The sequence below is a fragment of the Cheilinus undulatus genome, linkage group 20 (assembly GCF_018320785.1).
Source record: "Cheilinus undulatus linkage group 20, ASM1832078v1, whole genome shotgun sequence".
NCBI classification, from domain to species: Eukaryota; Metazoa; Chordata; class Actinopteri; order Labriformes; family Labridae; genus Cheilinus; species Cheilinus undulatus.
In genome coordinates this window covers 13,992,605-14,013,761 of record NC_054884.1, presented here as the reverse complement: position 1 = coordinate 14,013,761, position 21,157 = coordinate 13,992,605, and the positions used below count along the sequence as shown (strand labels likewise).

The 21,157-nt window shown below is 39.5% G+C and overlaps 1 protein-coding gene across 5 annotated transcripts in view; it reads left to right on the top strand.

The window, feature by feature from the left end:
- Nucleotides 1–776: 776 nt before the first annotated feature.
- The window catches only part of snx29 (sorting nexin 29), a 257,459-nt gene continuing 237,078 nt past the window's right edge, over nucleotides 777–21,157 (top strand). For 4 of the 5 annotated variants that reach the window (XR_005993473.1, XM_041815459.1, XM_041815461.1 and 1 more), the window contains exons 1-11: nucleotides 777–1,184; nucleotides 3,829–3,896; nucleotides 5,425–5,477; nucleotides 5,676–5,800; nucleotides 8,834–9,014; nucleotides 9,256–9,326; nucleotides 12,057–12,317; nucleotides 15,017–15,419; nucleotides 17,451–17,563; nucleotides 18,859–18,955; nucleotides 19,121–19,203. Coding sequence is in view for 4 of the 5 variants with exons in the window: in XM_041815459.1 (XP_041671393.1) it covers nucleotides 1,178–1,184; nucleotides 3,829–3,896; nucleotides 5,425–5,477; nucleotides 5,676–5,800; nucleotides 8,834–9,014; nucleotides 9,256–9,326; nucleotides 12,057–12,317; nucleotides 15,017–15,419; nucleotides 17,451–17,563; nucleotides 18,859–18,955; nucleotides 19,121–19,203 (1,462 nt within the window). In the remaining variant the exon portion in view is untranslated. The remainder of the gene's footprint in view (nucleotides 1,185–3,828; nucleotides 3,897–5,424; nucleotides 5,478–5,675; nucleotides 5,801–8,833; nucleotides 9,015–9,255; nucleotides 9,327–12,056; nucleotides 12,318–15,016; nucleotides 15,420–17,450; nucleotides 17,564–18,858; nucleotides 18,956–19,120; nucleotides 19,204–21,157) is intronic. The other variant, XM_041815460.1, reaches the window with a different exon arrangement.

Sequence of the window (21,157 nt, the reverse complement as noted above, 5' to 3'; positions counted from 1 at the left end):
CATAAATGCTTAGATAACTTTTGAAAAACATAGCTGACAGGGAGACCACTCCACTGGTAGCCAAGAAGACAAGGCTGCAAAAAAAAAAAAAAAAAAAAAAAAACAGACGACAAATGCTACAAATTTTGGGAGGCAGAATTTTCATAAAGCGCTAAAACTGATATTTTTATAGATTCTATACAAATTCTGTTAATGCTGATGTTATCACCCATGAGCATCAGATGTGTTGAAGAGAACGGTTTGTCTCAGTTGCTAGTTTATAACTAGTTACAACAATTTGTTTAAATGTAAATAGTTATTGTCCACCCTGCTAGTACCTTTATTTTGTAAGGTACAGCGGACCAACGACCGATGGCGACCACTAGCCAATCAGAAGCAAAGACCCACTAAAGGCCCACCCACCTCTGAAACTAACATTGTTTCGTCCTTTGCTCTTGTCATTTATACCAACGATTTAGACGGTTAAAACGTACCTTATTTTCAACATAATTATTAACATAAGGTGTTGGGGCCAAAACAAACCAACACAACAGTGTTGCATATAATACAATTTATTTCTATTGTATGCACAATATTATAACCAACAGTACATTTAGGGCTCCATGAAATACGGAGGTTGCAAAAACGAGCCTTGATAGCCGAAAGAAACAACATTTCCAACCTCTTTAGTTTTGGTATTTTCACAACATTTTATAAAACTACAAGTCCCACTAGGCCGTCGCTGTCATATGACGACTGTATGTTTTGTCATGTGACCCTAACACGGCTCAGTCAGTACTCCGTTTCCCCTTTTCGCAGCGCCACAGGCTCCACACTGAAAACACTCCATATCTCTCCATAACACCCCACCACGTTTTCGACAGGTGTCTTTATGACTCTGAATCTTCACTCGGGTTAGTGTTTGGTGCTGTTTTACTCCTCCTCAGGCTCTGTGCCGGACTTGCATGTCAGTCTGTGCTGGACTCACAGCCCCAGCGGCTCCCCGGCAGGCCTCTCTGTTCACCGTGTGAGCATCAGCTCTCACGCCGCGGTGGGGTGGGTCCAGTTCGGCTACAGAGGCAGCATGGCCCCTGTAGAGAGCTAGCCTCTGCTGTTAAAAGCGAAAGAAAGGGACTAATTACATCTGTGGTGAAGTGCTAAGCTTGGATGTCACTGCTAACGAAGTTTGACTGTCAGAATGAACGGTGAGTTTTCTCTATAACCACATTTTGCTCGTCTTTCACCTTTAAAGGCATAAAATGTCAAATCATGCACGCGAGAGTGGGTCCAGTCACCTGTTAACAGCCTATGAGTTCTGACATAAAGTTAGACATTTAAGCTGACTCTTTAATATCCACTTCCCTAGTGTTTACATCAGGTAAATGACCCCTCTGGTCGCCCAAACTTTGGTGAATTAATGCATAGGTGTAAAAAATGTATCCCAAGTAACAATAAAGGAACTTTAACAAGAATTAAATGTAATATATTTGACTCAGTCTGTCTTTATGGGAGAATGCCTAACCACTTATTGTTTGGTTCAAGCTTTCAGGTTCACTGTGAAAACCTGGGAACACCTGATAGTTTAACAGCTCTGTCTTGAAGGTTCACTTATCGCTGTAATCATCCTTTAGATTTCATGAGTGTGCCAGTAAAAATTAAAAAGACTTACATAGGTTTGTCACAATATTAGATTTTGAGAACTTTGCTATTACTACATTACATTTCAAATAATATTTGACACTTGTTTTAATACCGTAGTGCCACTTGTAGAAACCATAGGAAATTGCAAAAATACCTTTGCAGTATTTAGTAAACATTGCTAATGCATATGCTTAAAGCTTTTGGTTAAAAATTTTAAAAGTACATTTCTTAAAGCTGACTTTCTGTTTGATACACATTGATCATTTAAAAACAACAGATTGCATGATTTTAGAACAGTATTTAATTTCAACAGAAAGTCTGAACACATAGGTTAAGTGTATATCGAAAGCTGTCATCTATCTGATTCAGAATAAGCTTCACTGGTCAGGTATGTTTATGCATTCCCGGAAGTTGACTCCAATTAACAATGGGCTCTGTAAAGCCACTGAAAAATTAAATACCACAATATTAAATGGCTAAATACAAGCCTACATAATGCATAGTGCAGTGAGGATAACTGCAATACATACTAAATTAATGATGATAATAAATAATGTGATAGTACAAAGATTAGTTAATTTAAATTAGGTAGATGCATACCTTTTAGTAAAATAAAACAATATAAAGCTAAAGAAAAGTGTCAAGAAACATTGAAAATAAAAACAAAAAAGATTAAAAAAAGTATAATTTAATCAGTGTTTTCATATGAATTTTTGAGTACATTAAAGAGACTAAGTGTAGTATAATTAAAATAGAGACGTATGCATAAAGGATACAGATGATATTTGTAATGTTCTTACTTAATAACTGATGTATATAAACCTAGCAAACCTATGTTTGTAGCTTATTTCTTTGTTGTAACAATATTATATCATTGGAAAGCCTGTTTATTTCCCTTCTCAATGGGGCCACATTTGTAAGGAACATGCATTTGTGGGATGAGCGGCAGAGCTGAGTATGTGGGTTGCGCCCATGAGAATTTACCAAGTCTTCTCTGCCATTGCCAAACTGCTTAACCTGCCATTGACTCTTGTATGGTGATGGAAGACATATTGGCACTTTAACAGTTGATTCATTTAACAAACAAGAGCCTCCGTAGTGTGTGGAAGGACCATATACTGCCACTGAAGCCTGGTACCCCAGACTCATGCTGGTCAAACACTGCTGTGGGATGGTGTCCCATTCTTCAACCAGCATTTGTTGCATGTCATTCACTGTGGTTGTATTGATCACTCTGGCACGAACAGCACGCCCAAGCTGAGCCCACAAGTGTTCATTCCATCCTTTCCACTCCCAAATTCTACAGGTAGTCTCTGATAAACCCCGCTCTTTGGGGGGGCGAGTGTTGTCATCTTGGAGGATAGAGTTTACGAGGTTGTAGAATCTAGTCTGGATATCTCTATGCATTGACTTTGCCTCCAATGATATCAAGCCTTGTTCTTCCAGAGAGAGTGATGCTGCCCTACACCATCACACTTCCTCCACTGAAAGGTGTTACTCTATCAGTGCAGCAATCAGCATAGTATTAACCACGTCTTCTCCACACTTGGACCTGATGATCCAACTGCTTAAGGCAGAATCTGGACTCATCGCTGAGCATAACATTTATCCACATGTTCAAGTTTCTCTGAGACCAGAGACTGTCTGGAATCTGTTACAGATTTTCTTGGCAGAGAGCCATCGGACATATCGTCCTGCAAACCTTGACTGCAAATCTATAGAAGACAGCCTACGGTACCTAAGTGCTGACAGGGTTAGGAAACGTTCTACTTGGGGGCGGGGGTGGGGGGGGTCATCTTCTTGGATCTCCAACTTCATGGCTTGTCTCTTACCAAAGCTGGTCAGGAGAAGAGCTAAAACATCTTTACCCACATGAAAAAGATTTTTTTTCTTGCTCTGGTATCTAAACAGGTATCTGGCATGTTAGAATCTTATCAGAGTTGATCCGCCTATATTGTGACAACCCTACAGGTGATGATTTTCAAGTTGTATTAATTTATTAAAGGATTTCTCAATGCCTAACAAACTGAAACTGTGCATTCATGCTGACATCATCGCCTATCCCTTCTTAAGCACTTCATTTCCTCCTCCTTCCCTGGCATGCATAATTGATACAAGAACAAGCAATTACTGGTACATTAAATCTGTTATACTGTCACTTTCAAACCTCAAACTGATTTTGTTATTTCCTTTGTTGGTCTGTATTAGCAGGCACTCAGCAGAGTGATACCAAGAGGCAGCACCTCCTGGAGAGGCTGCTGGATGCTGTCAAACAGGTCAGTCACCTCTATTTTTAAAATCTTGCTTTAATTTTTCTTACAAAAATCATTGGGCTTGTACAAACTTTCAACTTTTTACATGCCTTGAACAAAAACCAAACATTATTATTAGAGCCTTTAAGTTCTGTTATGTTGACCTTCCTCCCATTACTGTCTGATAGGGAAAACATCATGCTGTGAGGAACATATGTGAACAGGAACTGCAGGGGAAGCTTGTCCTGAAATTTATTGGAACTATTCAGAAGTGCATGTGTCAACAAGGATTTTTCTCTTTTCTTAGGAATGTTATCTGTTCAGTCATGATCAACAAAAAATATTATATTGTAGTGTAAAAGCTGATTTGTTTCTGTCTTTGAGCATTAAAAAAATAACGTTCATGGACGTGTTTTGGTTTAATATCCTTCACCTCAAAAAGAGTGAAGAGAAAGTGGGAACTGTGTCAAGTATCAAGGCTAGTCTGGGCTGGTTTCCTGTTTCAAGGTTTGTATGAAGAAGCATCTTATCTGCGTCTCTGCAAACAACTAAAACCATATTCAGCAATTTATCAAATGTCCTTTGAGGTAGAGAGTTCAACTCTGGTTATGTAAGTAACATCTACTGCTGTGCAGTGAGTTTAGAAAAGGAGATCACATGCTTCTTTTTGTTTTGATTATGTTATCTCCAGTTCTGATTATAAAAAGTCAAACCTTTCCAGAACTAGCTTTTAAACAGACATCTAAAAATTGTATTTTATCCTAAGCCCCATTTCAAAGGGATGTTACGTGCTCTTGCATTGCAAAATAGTGACAAAAACACAGAAGTTCTCTGGGTAAAAAAATGTAATGTTTCTAAATTTTTTGATAATGTGTATGTTTAAGCCAACGTTGTTTTGTGGCCCATTTTTACTAAATTTGGGGGAGGAACTGTACCCATCTGTTTCACTATATAGCCTAACTTCCTGGCCGGTACAATCAGCGAATCACTCTTAAAGAAGTAATGCTCACTGAAATCACTGGAGGCTAATGCCACTACTACTACTACTACTACTACTACTACTACTACTACTACGTACCACATATGACTGAACTTCAAAAATACTGAAATATCCCTCTAAGTAAAAACATCACACAGGAGGGAGTGGTTGTTGCACTGAATATCACAACTGCTGTGATTTGGTCATAGGTAGCCTTTCATACAAAGTAATACAAACAACAAATTTGTGCTAAAAGTAAAACACATTGTCATGAAACCAGTGAGATTAAGGTCTTTTGTTTTCTGGCTGATAGATTGGTAAAGAAAAACTTGCAGATGTAGGCATAGAGATTGTTCAGAAATCCTTGCTGTGTGTCATACACACTGTGAAGACTCCCAGTGATGTTTTTCTTCATCGTTCCTCTTGGAGTATTGTTTACTAAAATGTATTTGTTTATGTTCTTTGGCTCTCTTAGCCTTCCAGTGCCTTTGATTTCTAGAAATGGGAAATTCTTAGAAGTGAGTTCATTGTGCTCTTCAGTAAGCTGCCATTTTCTCTCCTGTTCCTCCCCAGTGCCAAATTCGCTTTGGAGGAAGAAAGGAAATCGCCACAGACTCAGACAGCAGGTAAGAGAAGCCTGTTAAGAACACTGCCTATTGAGATTATTTCACACTCAGGAGGTTGTCTGGTTTTCTTAAGTTGCTCAACATCGCTTGTGAGTTTGTTTGCTTCAGTGTGTGCTTTGAGAATCAGAGAATCTCTTGGGTTTTTTCATTCACGTTCACTATTTGCCTGTCAGTAATACCTTATCTCTGTCTCTGCAGGGTCATCTGTCTGTGTGCTCAGTTTGAAGCGGTGCTGCAGCATGGACTGAGGAAGAGCCGAGGCCTCGCCCTCACCGCCGCTGCTCTAAAGCAAGCAGCAGGCTTCAGCAGCAAGACTGAAGCAGGTACAGCACATCCCTGTATGATCTGTTAAACACAGTCTTAAAGTGAAAAAAAAAAAAATCAAGGCAGCAACTTCACAGTGTGTACCTGCTGTCAGACCCGAATGACTACAAATAGAGCTGACTCTTTTAGATGGCATGAACAGGAAGGTCTGTGCTTCCTTGTTTCACTCCACTGCTCTGCTCTCTTGTCTGTTTACAGACCTCATGTTTCAGTCTGTGACAGCAGCACAACTGTGCCCTTACATTTTTAAAGTACAGTATAAAACTGTCATTATGAATGCTGATTCTGTGCTCAAGCAGTACTTGGATCTACAAAAGCTTATTTTACATACAAAACAAGATCCCAAATATTCTATGACATTTGAACAAAGGGAGCAGTCATATCTACGATTGATTTTATGGTGCAGCTGGACAAAATAACCAGGGTTTCATTAACCTAATTCAGCTCCTGCCTGAAGTTTTGGCTGCTAATGAAACAGGCTGAAATTTATGTTGATATGTCAACTAGTCCAGCCAAGTTCAGACCAAAGATTCGTGATGAGATAAGCCATAACTGGAAAATGCTTGGGACAGGCCACACTGTAATATTCTAAAAGCAGACCACTTCACACCACTCTGCCTGAAAGAGACAATGCCTTGTTTAACAACTTTCACAGTTGCTCAATTTAAAGTGATTTATTTCCTCATTTTCTGTGCAATAAATCGGTATGTACAAGAAGGACAGTAAAGCACATGAGCTGTTTGTTTACCTGCATATTTATCATATTTATAATGCATAACACCAGATCATCAGTTTCCTGTGTCACATGTATCTGCTTGCAACATCCTGAACATGCTGTTTGCAACTGCCAAATTGATAGAACGTAACAAGAGAAAGACCATTTCAGAGAGGCAGAGTCTCTTAGAAATAAACTGCAAAAAACTGGGTCTAAAAACTGTGGAACAACATCAGAAATTGGGCCTCAACATAAAATTACAAAGACTTTGAATATCCCACCATCTACAGCAGTGGTTCTCAACTTGTGAGTTGGGACCCAAAATGGGGTTTAAAGCTCTTTCCTGTGGGTCGCGATTGTGTGCTAGGAAAAAATAAATGAAGCAGAAATCCTGCATAAAGAAGTCCAAAGTGGACATAGCTTAAATTCATGCATGTATTTTTTACATTGCCCTTTGAGTACAAGTAATTTTCAGCATTTTTCTTGAGCTTTCTACTTATTTATTGCATGTTCTTTGGATGACACAACTGGTTTACCCAAGATATAAGTGAAATACCTCTACAAATGACCAAATATTCATGCCGTCTCTGGAAAATGGAGTAATATAAGATGAATGCATGGGTGTTTTTTGTAATGATGTGCTTTTAAACATGTTTGCCTTGCCTTTTTGTTCAGTATGTTTTTTAAGGGCTGTCAAGATGAATTGCAATTAATCGCAATTAATCGCAATTAATTGCAATCCACAATTAGTTCACTAATATTTTGTAGTTGCGATTCATTGCATGCCTTATTTTAACGTTGGTTAAGCCACGTCAGCATCTCCCTGCAGTCACCATGATGTAAAATAAGTCCACCACTGATACTCAGAGTCGCATTTCAGTTTTAAAAACTGACAGCTCAGTAGACAAGTCAGAAGTCACCGGAACCATGTGTTATCTAACGTTTACTTTGTACCGTTCACACATTTCCTTTTCAGTACATAACACGTTTCTTTTTCTGTGGTGAAGTTCAAGCTAAAATCCTCACTTTACCTATTAAAGCAGATCTGTACATATATTTGAAGTCAGTTACCCTTAGTTTAAGACAGTAGAAAAATCTACAATGACACAAAAACAGATTTAATGCAAAATAGAGGAATTTCAGAATGGGATAGATAGGGTGTGATTAATCACAATTAACTAGAGAAATCCTGAGATTAATTGTGATTAAGATTTTCAATCTTTTGACAGCCCTATTTTTTTCCATTTAGGGTCCATCATTTTTATTTCAATCTGGGTTGCAATTTGCTTCTTTACTTAATTGATTGCTTTTAAACGCACTCTTAGTTTATGATGATCAGGTGTGGATTTCTTAAAACGATGGTAAAATTTGTTTTATGAAGTCTTTCATCAGGCATTTGTACTTCTAAGCTATCATCTACATAAATGCAGCCATAGAGCAAAAGTGGCTCTTTTTCACTCCTCAGTGGTCTACCTATTAAAAAATGAACAGTTTAAAAACCGTTGAGACTCAGATTTATTCTCAGCCATCTGAACTTAGAAAGCCCATTCTCCTGAGTCTTGGCTGAAAGACATTAGTCTCACGTCTGAATAAATTGTTTCCACTGTGTCATATTGAAGAACCTCATGGCCATTAATTCCAAACGGAGGAGAAATGCATGACTTCTGTAATGGCTACCATGTCATATTCATTAGCATATCCGACATTTCCCGTAGTCCACAGACAATTAGAAGAAAGGATTGTGGCTGAACTCATGGAGTCTGCGCTCCCTAATGATGCCAAGCCCTCTGACAAAACCAGAAATAGCAGCCATATTTTTTAACACATTGTTCTGAGGTTATATGCTAATCATATGCAAAATACATTCCTATTAATTACCACACCTCAGAGAACTTATTTAAACAGAGCCACAGACGCTGTTTTTTATCTTTTAACTTTTATCCACAAGATAATACAGATATGTGAGTGTTAAATTTGCAGAGCTAGCAGGTAGGAGGTCAGGATAGAGCTCTGTGGATGTTTGTTAATGATAGAGAGAGATGATGTGCTGACTAAGTGTTTTTTGACACTACTTCACTGACCTTATGAACATATTATTAACTCAAGAACTGTTGTTTTCCACAAGTGAGATGACTGACTCACCTTTTTGTCTCCATCCCTCCTCCTCCTTCCTTTTTACAATCTTATCACCCATTACAACTCCTCTTTTCTCCTAACAAACTCTGCATACACTGGAACATTTGCTTTTTTTTCTGTCACTCCTTTCTCTTGCCAAATGTCACCCCTCTCCTCTCCCTCTTTCTCTTTGCACCTTTAGAGCTGACCTTCTGGTTTTATGTGAAGGAGCATCTGAACCGCCACGAGCTCCAGCGGTTCTACTCTCTGCGTCAGATCTCCTCAGAACTGGGCAGAGGTCGGGCCTGGCTGCGCTGTGCCCTCAATGAACACTCACTGGAGCGCTACCTTCATACATTGCTGGCTGACCGCCCACGCCTGGGGTTAGTACACTGTTTATGTGTCTGTATAAATCTCTTTTATGTTTTATGTATGAGTTGTTATTGAGAAAATCCCCAGAAGTGCTGTTCATTTGACTTCCATGTGATGTAATGTTTTGGCTTTTCTACTTTAACTTGTGCTACATGCATGATGGTTGTACCAGCAACCAAGAATCTTTCAGAAGTTTTGTCCTCTGTACAAGTGGAACTTGAGGTGTTCATTCATTCTCTCTGTGATTTCCAGAACTTACTATGAAGACTGGGCTTTTATTCTCGATGAGGAGAGAGCTAGCATGCTCCCCACCATGGCAGCAGGTGAGCTTGTCTCATAAAGTGCTGAAATATTACTCACAGTTGCAGCTTTGTAAACATTAGTTTTTCATACCCATGTGAGAAAAGTTTACACTTGTTACATATCCTGTCTCAACTAAGACCTTTTTTTCTGTGTTTGCAAAACCTGTTTCTTCATACAAAACCAGTGCAGTTCAACATTTTTAGCTTGTTGAGTCCTCAGCACAAAAATGCCCCAAGTGTCAGCAGCTTTTGTTATGGTTTAACTTCTGGAACATACAGTGCTGATAGAAGTATTCACCCCCTTGGATGTTTTACCCTTGTATTGATTTTACATATCCATCATGGTCAATATGATTTTTTTCACTAAAAATTTAACAAAAAAACTCTTTAATGTTAAAGTGAAAACAGATTTCTATAAAGTAATGTCAGTTTAATAAAATATATAAGATATGATAAGTGCTTAAATGAATACTCACACCCCTTAGAATGACAGATCTTTTTCAACAGAGGTCCAACCAATTGGTGCTAGTAGTCTCACAATTAGTGGAATGGGGATGCATTGAATGTGTCTCAAGGGATTGTGGTATTAATCAGTATTCCTGGTTGTTATTACACCATGCTGACAAAAGAACCCTTCAAGCAGCTCAGAAAAAAGGGTTTGAAAAGTATAGGTCAGGGGAGGATATGAAAAATATCCAAGGCACTGAACATTCCCCGGAGGTCAGTTAAATCCATCATCAAGAATAATGGAATATGGCACATGTCTTAATCTGCCTAGATCAGGCCGTCCTCGCAAACTGAGTGACTGTGCAAGATGGAGACTAGTGAGAGAGGCCGCTAAGACACCTATGACTACTCTGAAGGAGTCACAAGCTTCAGCAGCTGAGATGGGAGAGACTGCATACAACAACTGTTGCATGGGTTCTTCACCAGACAAAAATTTATCAGAGAGTGGCAAAGAGAAAGCCACTGTTGATGAACACTCATTAGATCTTGACCAGAGCCCACCAAAAGGCATGTTGGAGACTCCATGGTCAAGTGGAATAAAGTTCTTTGGTCTGATGTGACAAAAATGGTGCTTTTTGGCCATCAGACAAGACGCTATGTCTGGCAGACACCAAACATTACCACAAACACAGTATCCCCATTGTGAAACACAGTGGTGGCAGCGTTATGCTGTGGGGATGCTTCTCGACAGCCGGCCCTGGAAGGTTTGTAAAAGTTGAGGGTAGAATGAATGCAGCAAAATAAAGGAAAATCCTAGAGGACAAATCTGCAAGGCAACTATGGCTTGGGAGAAGATTTATTTTCCAGCAAGACAATGACCAAAAGCATACAGTGAGAGTTACACAGTAATGGTTTAAAGACAGCAAGGTTATTGTTCTGAAGTGGCTGTGTCAAAGCCCAGACCTCAGTCCAATAGAAAATTTGTGGCTGGCATTGAAAACTTGAAACAGGCTTTTCTCGCCAGATCCCCTGTGGAACCTGACAGAGTTTGAGCAGTTTTGCAAAGAAGAATGGAGTAAAATTGCATTGTCCAGATATGCAAGTCTGATTGAGACCTATCCACATAGACTCAGTGCAGTGATTGCAGCCAAAGGTGCATCTACTAAATACTGACTTGAAGGGATGAATATTTATGCAATCTTTTTTTTTTACATTACGTTTTTATTTATATGACCTAACTTTATAGAAATCTGTTTATACCTTGAAATTAAAGAGGTTTATTGTAATTTCTTGTCAAAGCAACCAATTTGTATTGACTGTGATTGATTGATTAAATCAATAGAAGGGTCAACCACCTAAGGTGGTGCCTTTTTATAGACACAGTAGCTATGCTCATCAATGTCTCTAATGCTGACCTCTAAAAATCAAGCAGGGGACTTTTGATTTGAGCTTGTCCACAACAGTGGAGGAGGAGAGGGTCACAGGTAGCATATCTGGTTAGGTTGTGGCCCCTTGTATGGAAGTTGGTTTTCAAATCTGACAGACAAGTCGAAGATGTATGCAGGTGTTGAGGTCCTTCAGCTCTGAATCAAATCTAAGCAAACTCGATGCAAAACTTATACACAGTAAAAACTTATTAATTAAGCTAAATCGGTATGACAGCATAATATAGACAACATAATCAAGCATATTTTTGATCTGGACAATCCAAGTGTGAAATTTCTTCAATGAGAAATACAGAGCTTAAAGTAAAAAACAACACCACTGTTAAAATACAGCTGTACTGGTGCATTTTTTATGATGCATCACTCATGCTAGTCAGTATTTTTTTCCATCAGAACAGATCATGGTCCAAAAACGCAATGCTGTGTCTTCATTCAATCCATCAAAAGTTGTACCTGCTAGCGTGTGATGAGCAAACCAGCCTCACTTTGAGTGTTAATGTAATTTGAACCTGCCTCACAGAAGCAAAGCTGCTGTAAAAGCAAAACACAGACTCACTTTGAACTTCACTGATTCAGTATAGCTGGAATTTCCTGGGTGTAAGTGTTAATGGCATGCTCTTACTGTTGAACTATTGATGAGCAAAACTCAGATGAGCACGAACTGTAAAATATTAAGAGCATAAACCACTGATCTGATGCCAGAGCCCTTTCTTTCTCTCTCTCCATACATGAGCTGAAAGCTGAGGTTCATCTTTGATTGCCTGATTTTGCTGTAAAACCAAGAAAAGCTTACCAAGCACTTTCAGGAAGTTTAAAGCTAGACCGCTGTGTGATGAGTAAACTTCTGCTTTTTCTTAAGGTCTGAACTCGATCCTGTTTGCCATCAACATTGACAACAGTGACCTGAACGGTGGGGTGACACGAGGAGGGGGCTCGTCTGTTACCAACCTTCTGAAAGAGTCGACGCAGGGCATCGGCAGCCTGTGGAAAGAGTCGACTCAGGGGGTCAGCAGCCTGCTGAGGGAGATCAGTACGGCCACAGCTGTGGTGCCAGGCTTCAATCCCAAAATGGACGGAGGCTCAGACCCACTGCCTGTCCTGCCACGCAGCACATCTGCTGGTACGAATCAGTAATATTTATCTGATAAAACAGGTAGGATGGTCAAGAGGACAAACAATTTAATATGGTAACCAAGGAAGAAAATAAAGGATGTTGGTTCTTGTTTCAAACTGCAGTCCTCTTCAGCATCTGTCGTATCATAGTTTTAGATCCTCCTTTCTTTTGTGAAAGATCAAATAGAAAGCACTTATTTGAAAAATAAGACAGGCTGTCCTTGTAATCTTCCTAAATTTCTTATTTAAAGGTGTGGGGATGGGTTCAAAGTGGATTAAAACAGAACAAATGAGCATTTGGACACCAGCTGATTGCACTTTGGGACCAGCATGTCAATGCTATACGTTAACAATACAGTTGAACTAGCTTGACTGCCTCTTATGCAAACAACAGCCTGTGCTTCATTTCTGTGGCTCTCTTCCCATGGGTTGGTATCCCTACAGTGAAGCAGTTGGCAAACCAGATGAAAGGGTGTGAATTAGCCTTGAGCTAAGAAGCTGGCTGTACTTTTTAACTGCTTTTATCTGTCTAAAACATGCTTTTAAAGGACATGGTGGTACATCATTTAACATACAAAGCTTATCTGGGTAGTGGGTGTATTGAAATGACAACTCAGTTTAAGACTACAAGAAATGAGTAAGTGATGTGTCGTTTGCAGAAGAGTTGGTACTAAGAGCTATCTCTTTTTGTAAGCAATGAATACCGGCTCTGGCTTGAGAGGTTTCCTTCTTTTCGTTTTTATTGTTGTTTTCAGACATAAAAAGGCAGAATGGTACCAAATGAAAGACCGCCAAAAGATCAGCTCTTGTTACTGATCATAGCCAAATGTTATGGAAAAAGAGACAGAATTCTCATCATTCAAAGCAAGGCTGGACTGTCATAAATATAGCCATGTGTTTTGGGTGGTTTTTAATCTGTGGCAGTATCAACATGACTGCAGAACCAATCCAATGTGGAGGACGGCCACCAGAACAGATATCAGACTGTTTTCAGTAAACATTGAGGTGTGTCCTCACAGAGGATGCATTGCCACTTTTTTTATCTGATCGTCCAAAGTGCATATAAATCCCAATTAATGAATTGTTGGGCAAATGGCAGACAAAGAATGTAATGACCGTATTTTGACTGTGTATTGATACTGTCAATCAGAAATAACATACTGGTGGGAAAAAGAAATAATATAACAACTTTATTACAAGAATGAAAATCACACTGGTCATATACTGGTTACGACATTCACACGCCATCCAATCTTCCCGAAAAATAATGATAGCACTAGCTGGTTTCTGAGGAGGTGACATGACATCCAATGGTAGCGGTTGCTATTTGGAAATATTGTATATACACAGTACTACGCAGAACTTTTAGGCATGTTTGGGACAAAATTTAGGCTGAAGTAAGGAGTAGATGTTGAGAGTAAGCTGCCTGAGGGCACCAGGATTGACACAACCGTGGTTGTGCTCTGGATGTCCTTGCATAACACCAGAGACATGGGAAAATAATCTGTTGAAAAAAATAAGGCCACATCTTCAGACCAGATTAAAGTTTGGATGCGGCAAGTAAGCATGGCTTAGATTGCCTTCTGACCATTGTCGCAGAGTTGCCACAAGTCCCTGGTCGTGCTATGGATGTCCTGAGGGCCCAAAAACAGCCAGTGATTCCTGGGTGTATTACCAGGGGTGAAAAGGTTGTATCACAATCGGCCCTGTGATGAATCCTTAGCGCCCTAAGCTAATGTTAGTTCATGCAGAAAAAGCTGTGAAAAATCAAATCCCTGTAGACTTTTATCAATAAAGAATAAAGCTACAAAGCCCAAACTATTTTTATTGCAGGCTGTTTATTTCTACTCTGAAATAGGTCTTCTAATACAGGGCTTAGTGGGGATCACTTTGCTTTCGCTGCCAGCCTCATGTGGACACTTGTGAAAATGCAATTTTTGGGCTTCTGTGTTAACTTAATTTTAACATCTGTGCAGTGATGGTTTCATAGTCTAAAGCTGTTATTTTTCATTTTTATATGTTGTTATTAAATGCAGTATTATCACAGGGTAACTAGGTACCAACGAGAGCTTATATGTACCATAAAGCTTTGCATATTTACTCATACACAAGGTGTTGAGGTCAGGAAAGCATTACAGTGCCAGCATAAACAGTAAAACAACACATGTTTCAGTCTGAGCAAGCTTAATAACACACTGGTAGAACAAATCTGGTGGATATAACCCAAAGAGTCTGCAGCAGAGCTCTGTTTCAGTCATGAAATCCCTAAAGAAGAGAATAAACTTTCAGAGTCATCCTTCACTGTTTGACCTCATTTGGCTGTCTGCCTCGGTCCATCCCAGCGAGGGAAAACTCACACAGCTTTCTGTCCTTATGTTCAGCTCAGAGGGACGAAGAAGTTTAAACTGTTTGATGTTCAAACTTTCCAAGTGAATGAATTTAAATCAAACTCTAAGCTGGTGTGCCAGCTTCTTTAGGTGGAGAGACTCGTTCAGGTAATTTGCTGCTGGAGGACTTGCTAATGAACAGCCAGATTCTGAAAAAACAAAGAGAGAGAGAAGATGAGCCACAGCCTATTAGAAATGCTGAGTTAAGGTACTGATGTCACCCATACTAAACTTTACAAGATGAACCAGTCACAATATCCTGAATTAAATCTTTTTAATCTATGGAATTAAGTTTTTAATTCCTTTTTGTCTTACCCAGACTCTGGGCTGAGGAAAGAGCGCCGGAGAAAAAAGAAAGTCACCAACATCATATCATTTGACGATGACCTGGACGGAGGGGCGGAGGATGAGGAGGAGGGAGAGGAAGACTCTCAGAAGGTCACTGCCATGAGGAAGAGCCATACTGCTCCTGCTCAGAGCAGCGTGGAGGAAGGAATTGACCCTTTGGAACCAGATTTCTCTCAGTCGCCGGCCCAGAACGGCCTGGATGAGCCAGGCATCGTCAGCTGGGTGGGGTCCCCTCGTCCCTGCCGTACTCCTCCCACTACTACACCTCCTCTACCTGACAGTAAGAGCATAGATAATGAAGAGGAGGAGGAAGAGGAGGAGATATACAAACAGAGAGCACAATCGCAGGAGGAGGAGAGGATCAGCTCTGATCAGTGAGTCAGATTACTATCGCTATAAGTCAGATCATAAAACAAATACAAAGAAAACACATTTGTCATAAAACTCTGACACATTTTATTATGAGCTTATGGCACAATACCTAATGAGGTTGTTTGCTAAGTGTATGTGAGATAAAAAGGTCATAAAGAATTACAGTTTTCATTAAGAAGCGCTCATATATTTCTCTTTTATTTGAATGTCATATCATGAGCTGCTGCAGGCAATTAGAAAGATCCAGAACTAAGCCTCCCCCTGTGCAAAATAAAAAGGTTTTTGTAATTGGAAAATGCATACACAGCCTGCAGCAGCTGGTGTAAAAACTAACAGTATTAAAGGTGTGTAATTTTGGGTTGATTTTTCAAATGAAGGGGGAAAATGGGATAAACATAGAAAATAAACAAATAAAGTTTTAAAACCTTAAGGCACAGCATGCCAGGGGGGGGATTTGAGGAGAAAAGATGAGGCAAAAAGTTGAAAAGAGCAGACGCAACAACTCAGACACGATTGCTCTGTTGTAGATTAAGTGTGACTAACACTTTCCAAGGATATTTTCATCTCTGATGTGGAAAAACTTAAAAAGTCTTAAAAAAATAACATGTTCTTCCTTATCCCAGAATTTGCTGCAAAATATTGTTTTGAGTTCATTGTTCAGGATCTAAATGATGCTGTAACTGAAGTTTGTGTATGTGTGAAAGAATTACAAATGGCTTGCACTAATAATTCATTGTTTTGTCTATCTAATGGTAGCTTTTTTTGTAAAATCCAAAGAATTTAGATTTGTTTTAATTTAATTCAGAAACGTGGTCCAGTTCTTGTAAAACTGCTGCTATAATCCTAGCTAATCACTGCACTAGCGGCAGCCATTGCAAGCGACTTTTAGTACAACTAATACCCGTCCTTAGCTACTGCCTCGTTATCCTTAAATGACGCTGATTGGTCTGAAGAGTGTTTGTTCGGCTCAAATGTTGTGGATTTGGGCTTTTCAAGATGGGTTTGCCTAATGGCAGACATGGGAGTCTGGTAAATCCACTTGCTCTGCAAGGATAGGGCTGAGTTAGGCAGCAAGTCTCTGCTTGCCATCTTTTGTTATTGTTTTGATTGAATGCCCCCTGGTGGTGGATTTTATACACTATTTTTTAAAATATTAGGGTTTTTTGTCTCCTTTCAATCTGAGACCCATTTTTCCTCATTTCATTGCCGACAAAGTAGTGTTAATTTCTAAAAGGATGACTAAAAATGTTTGATTTCCCACGCTTCCATGACTACCTCCAATTGGGGCTGGACAGCACAGTGGTTTATACTTTGGCTTTGGTACAAGTGATTGGGGGTTTGAATCCTGTCGGGGCACATTCAGTATCCAGTGTGGGTCCTTGACACCAAAAAGACCTGTCTCAAAAATGTCCCTTTGGACACAAGCATCTGCTTAATGACATTGTAATATTGTAAGAAGATCTTTGATGACAAAGTAAGTACATTTTTCACCAAGGACATTAAGTGAGACTGAAGTATGATCGAATATAGTAGAGGATTCAAAATCTATGATATGAGAAAGCACAAGCTGTTAGGTTGGTTGAGTCTGTAGCTCTTCTACCTCTCAACCATAGAAAGCAAGGATGCCAGGGGCATAGAACTCACAAGTGTGATTTATACCAGATTAATGCCGAGAATAAATGTTTTGGCTGAAAGTTTTGACAAAAAATCAATATATTGTCATGAACTAAAACTGAACTAAGATGTTTTTAGTTTTTGCCAACTACGACTACGACTACGACTACCCTTTATTGTTTCAGACTACGACAACTACGACTGAAACAATAAAGGGTAGAAATTACTTAAATCTGACTAATACTAAAAGGTGTTTTAATCTAAAGGCTAAGAATACATTTGAAATAGCTTTCAAAATTTGCACTGCATTAAAGGGTTTAAATTAAAACGTTTTGCATTGAATCAAAGTTATCACAATGGGACTTTATTTGATATAAAGCTACATTAAAACTCACCTGGTTCCACTTGTCTTGTTTCAGGATGGTGGTCGGCAGTCTGCCGACAGTGTCCACGTGGAGCCCTCTACAGGTGATGAAGGTCCACAGCAGCTCAGACATCCTCATTCCTTTGAATCCTGCAGACCCTCAGCCAGGTATGTAGTCCCAAAACCACAAAAGTGACAGCAGAAGACTAAAGCCTTTTTCAGACTGGCTGTGTGTTTTTGCTGTGAGCATGTGCGGTGCGTGTCCGCTAAGGCTCCTGCCACGATTTTGCTGCATGTTGGCAGCATCTCCCTGCTGTCAAAGCCCTCTCATGCTTCTTAAGTTTGATTCATGTTGGGTACTATTCCAAATAAAAGCACTCTGTACAAATGAAGGGAGTTTCTCCAGAGAAATGCTAAACCTAGCTTTGACTTTGAATGCACAGACCAGTGCACTATTCTACAGGTATGGAAAAAAGCTTCACTAGTAGTAGAAGTAAGGAGAACTGCACTGATCCCACCATTAAATGAAAAAGATGAAAAAGAATGAAAATGAAAAAGAGTGCACATGGTATTCATTGTGATGCATATGAGTAAAAAAGTTGTAATGCCTTTTAAGGTACCCTCACTCTCAAGCTGTTTTTTAAGCATGTGAAAAACTCAAAAATGTGTCCTAAATGTCTATTTTGAGCTGTTTATCTTATTGAAATGGTGAAATATTGCCCCCCCCCCCCCACACACACACACACTCTTTACCTGTAATTCTTCCTCTCAGCTTCCTGTGAAATTTCCAGTGAAAGTCAGGGTAAGAGGATGTGTGAAAGCAGCAGGAAACATTCAAAAACCTTCACTACTTTCAAGCTGTAGAGGTGATGATGTTTACACCAAGGTACTAGAGTGAGTGAGTGACTGTGATCTTTGTATGTGTAATACAGCGTTGTTGTGCTCTTTTCTGATTCCAAGTGTGTTCTTTTCCTCTTGTATGGTGATTCTTTAAACATCCTGTTATGACAAGACCAACTTTTCAAGGTGCCAGCAGTGAAACAAAATCAGAAAAGCTACAAATAGTTTAAAAAAAGACTAAGAAAAGTGTGAAGAGAGCTTAGCAAGGGACCAGAACTGGTGAGTTACTCCCAGTGGACTAGGCTTTTGTTCTACATCCCCCTACTCCCTCTTTTTCATGAGAGGAGAAAAGACACAGGTTTTTGTCTACCTTTATTTGGCCTCCAAATTGCATAATTCCTCCTTATGAACATCCAGTTAGGGGCAGGCTTTCCTGAAATACTTTTAAAATGTCCCAGAATCCATGCTTGAAAACAGCCTGATGGTGCAGTTACCTTCCTTGTGTTAGCCTCTATAGTGCTGACAGCAGCTGTTTGAAGCTTTGGTGCAGCGATCAAATGTCTTTGGTGAAAATCTCGGGACTTTTCCTGTTAACCTTCACTTTCACTTTCATTCTGCTTCAGTGAGCTCTGTGGAAGACACGGCTGCATTTCCTGCTCAGTGTGAGTCAACAGGGCCTGTGGAAAACTGCGAGGGCAGCGGGTCCATGCTAACGTTCGGGTAAGCTGTCATTGTTTTAAGCAGGAAACATGCATTGTTGTGTAAATGATTTGCAATTCAGGAAAATATTTTCTCCTTCAAGTTTTCCCTTTTTGCTTATCTTTTGCTTTCTTAAGAAAGTTCATGATAGATAAACTCAAGGAGTGTCTGTGTTATGTGTTTCAGTATGGAGTCCAGTCCACCAGCACAGTCCGCTCCACTTTCCACTTCACTGCCAACATCTGCTCTTCCAGAGTCCATGACAGTGGGTGAGTGTTTCTCCTTCCTCATCAGCTGTTTACTATCTCTTCCTTGCTCCTGCTCTCCTGGTTGACTCAAACCGGTTCTGTGTAATAAATCATTGTGGATGTTCCCACATGTGAGGCAGCATCAATACAGTGGAAGAGTTTTTCCATAGATCCTGACTCATAACAAATAGTTACTATAAAAAAATACACAAAGAAGAGGTAACAAAAACACCACTTTTTTCTGCATACAGGGAGATCTTGTCTAAACTGTACTCTTTGTTTGTCAGACCTCATAATAAGCTAAAAACTAACACTGTGCCAAAAAAACTGGTAAAAGATTCTTAAAAATGACATCCAGCTCACTGGTTACAGAAACACTGAATTAATTTGCCTAGCAACAGGTGACTTCATCACAAGAAATGGCATTTTTTAGTAAAGGGCTAATTTCTTTGGTGGCTAAAGATAGCATTTTTCCTTGTAAGTAAAAACAAGAAACTCACCACTTTGTGAATTTCATATCCTCATTTTGATTTAAGTTACCTCTCATTCTTCTACCGACATTTTTAGGTACTATTCCCTGAATGGAACTGCTATCCACAAGTCTTTATAATGCATTTCATGTTTTAATTCTTGTCTTTCCCTGAAATCTTATACTCTTATGTGATATTCTTTATGTACTGTTTTTTGGATCAAGAATAAGCAGTGAATTTAAATAAGACTTTACTTGAGGATGAACAAAATTCTTAAAACTTAAATGGATGAATGGATATATGAACCACAGATGGACCTTGGTGTACATCTCAGTATGCTCGCTTCATGCTAACGCCATAATTTGACTGTTTTGTCTTTGTCCAAAATGACCATAAGTCCTCAAGAATGTTGGCCATTATAACACCTATCAGAAATTTAATTCAGGTAGCAGTGTGTGACAAATAACACGGTTTTGATATCAACAAAACGCATTAGACAGAAATCCTGTGATGCAGCTTCAAGTCTGCACTAAAACAGGAGTGGGGACATATTTTCTTCTTCCTCCTTTCCAAACCTGACCCAAGACCGAGACACTACACCACTTTCCACATTATTAAGCAAATTACATTTTTCTCTTATTTTCCAAAATATTTATGCAAATGACAGAGTGTTTTTCAAGTCATCAGCCATTAGAGCATAATTCAAATGTTTTTGAACAAACTGCATAATGATAACCGTTACTTTTTTTTAAATATGAAAACCTCAAAATGCACTTTTCCACATTACTAAGCAGGCCACAGGTTTCAAGCAATATGGAAAAGAAAAAGGATCTCTCTGCTGCTGAAAAGTGTCAAATAGTGCAATGCCTTGGACAAGGAATGAAAACATTAGATATTTTACGAAAAATTTATTGTGATAAACGTACTGTGAAGAAATTTGTGGCTGATTCAGAGCACAGATGGGTTAATGCAGATAAAGGCATAATGAGGAAGGTTTCTGCCAGACAAATTCATCAGATTAAGAGAGCAGATGCTGAAATGCCCTTTCAAAGCAGCAAACAGGTATTTGAAGCTGCTGGAGTCTCACCAACCTCAAGGTGTAGGATCCTCCAGAGGCCTGCAGTCGTGTATAAACCTACTATTTGGCCGCCCTATCCAATGCTCACAAGCACAAATGGTTGCAGCAGGTCCAGAAATACATGAAGACCCATTTTCAAACAGTCTTGTTGATTGATGAGTGCTGTGCAACCCTGGATGGTCCAGATGGAGGAGTAGTGGATGGTTGGTGGATGGCCACCATGTCCCAACAAGGCTGTGATATTAGCAAGGAGGGGGCGGAGTCCTGTTTTGGGCTGGATTCATGAGGAGAGAGCTGGTAGGCCCCTTAGGGTCCCTGAAGGTGTGAAAATGACATCGGCAAAGTATATAGAGTTTCTGACTGACCACTTTCTTCCATGGTAAAAAAGAAGAGCTGTGCCTTCTGTTGCAAAATTTTCTTCATGCAT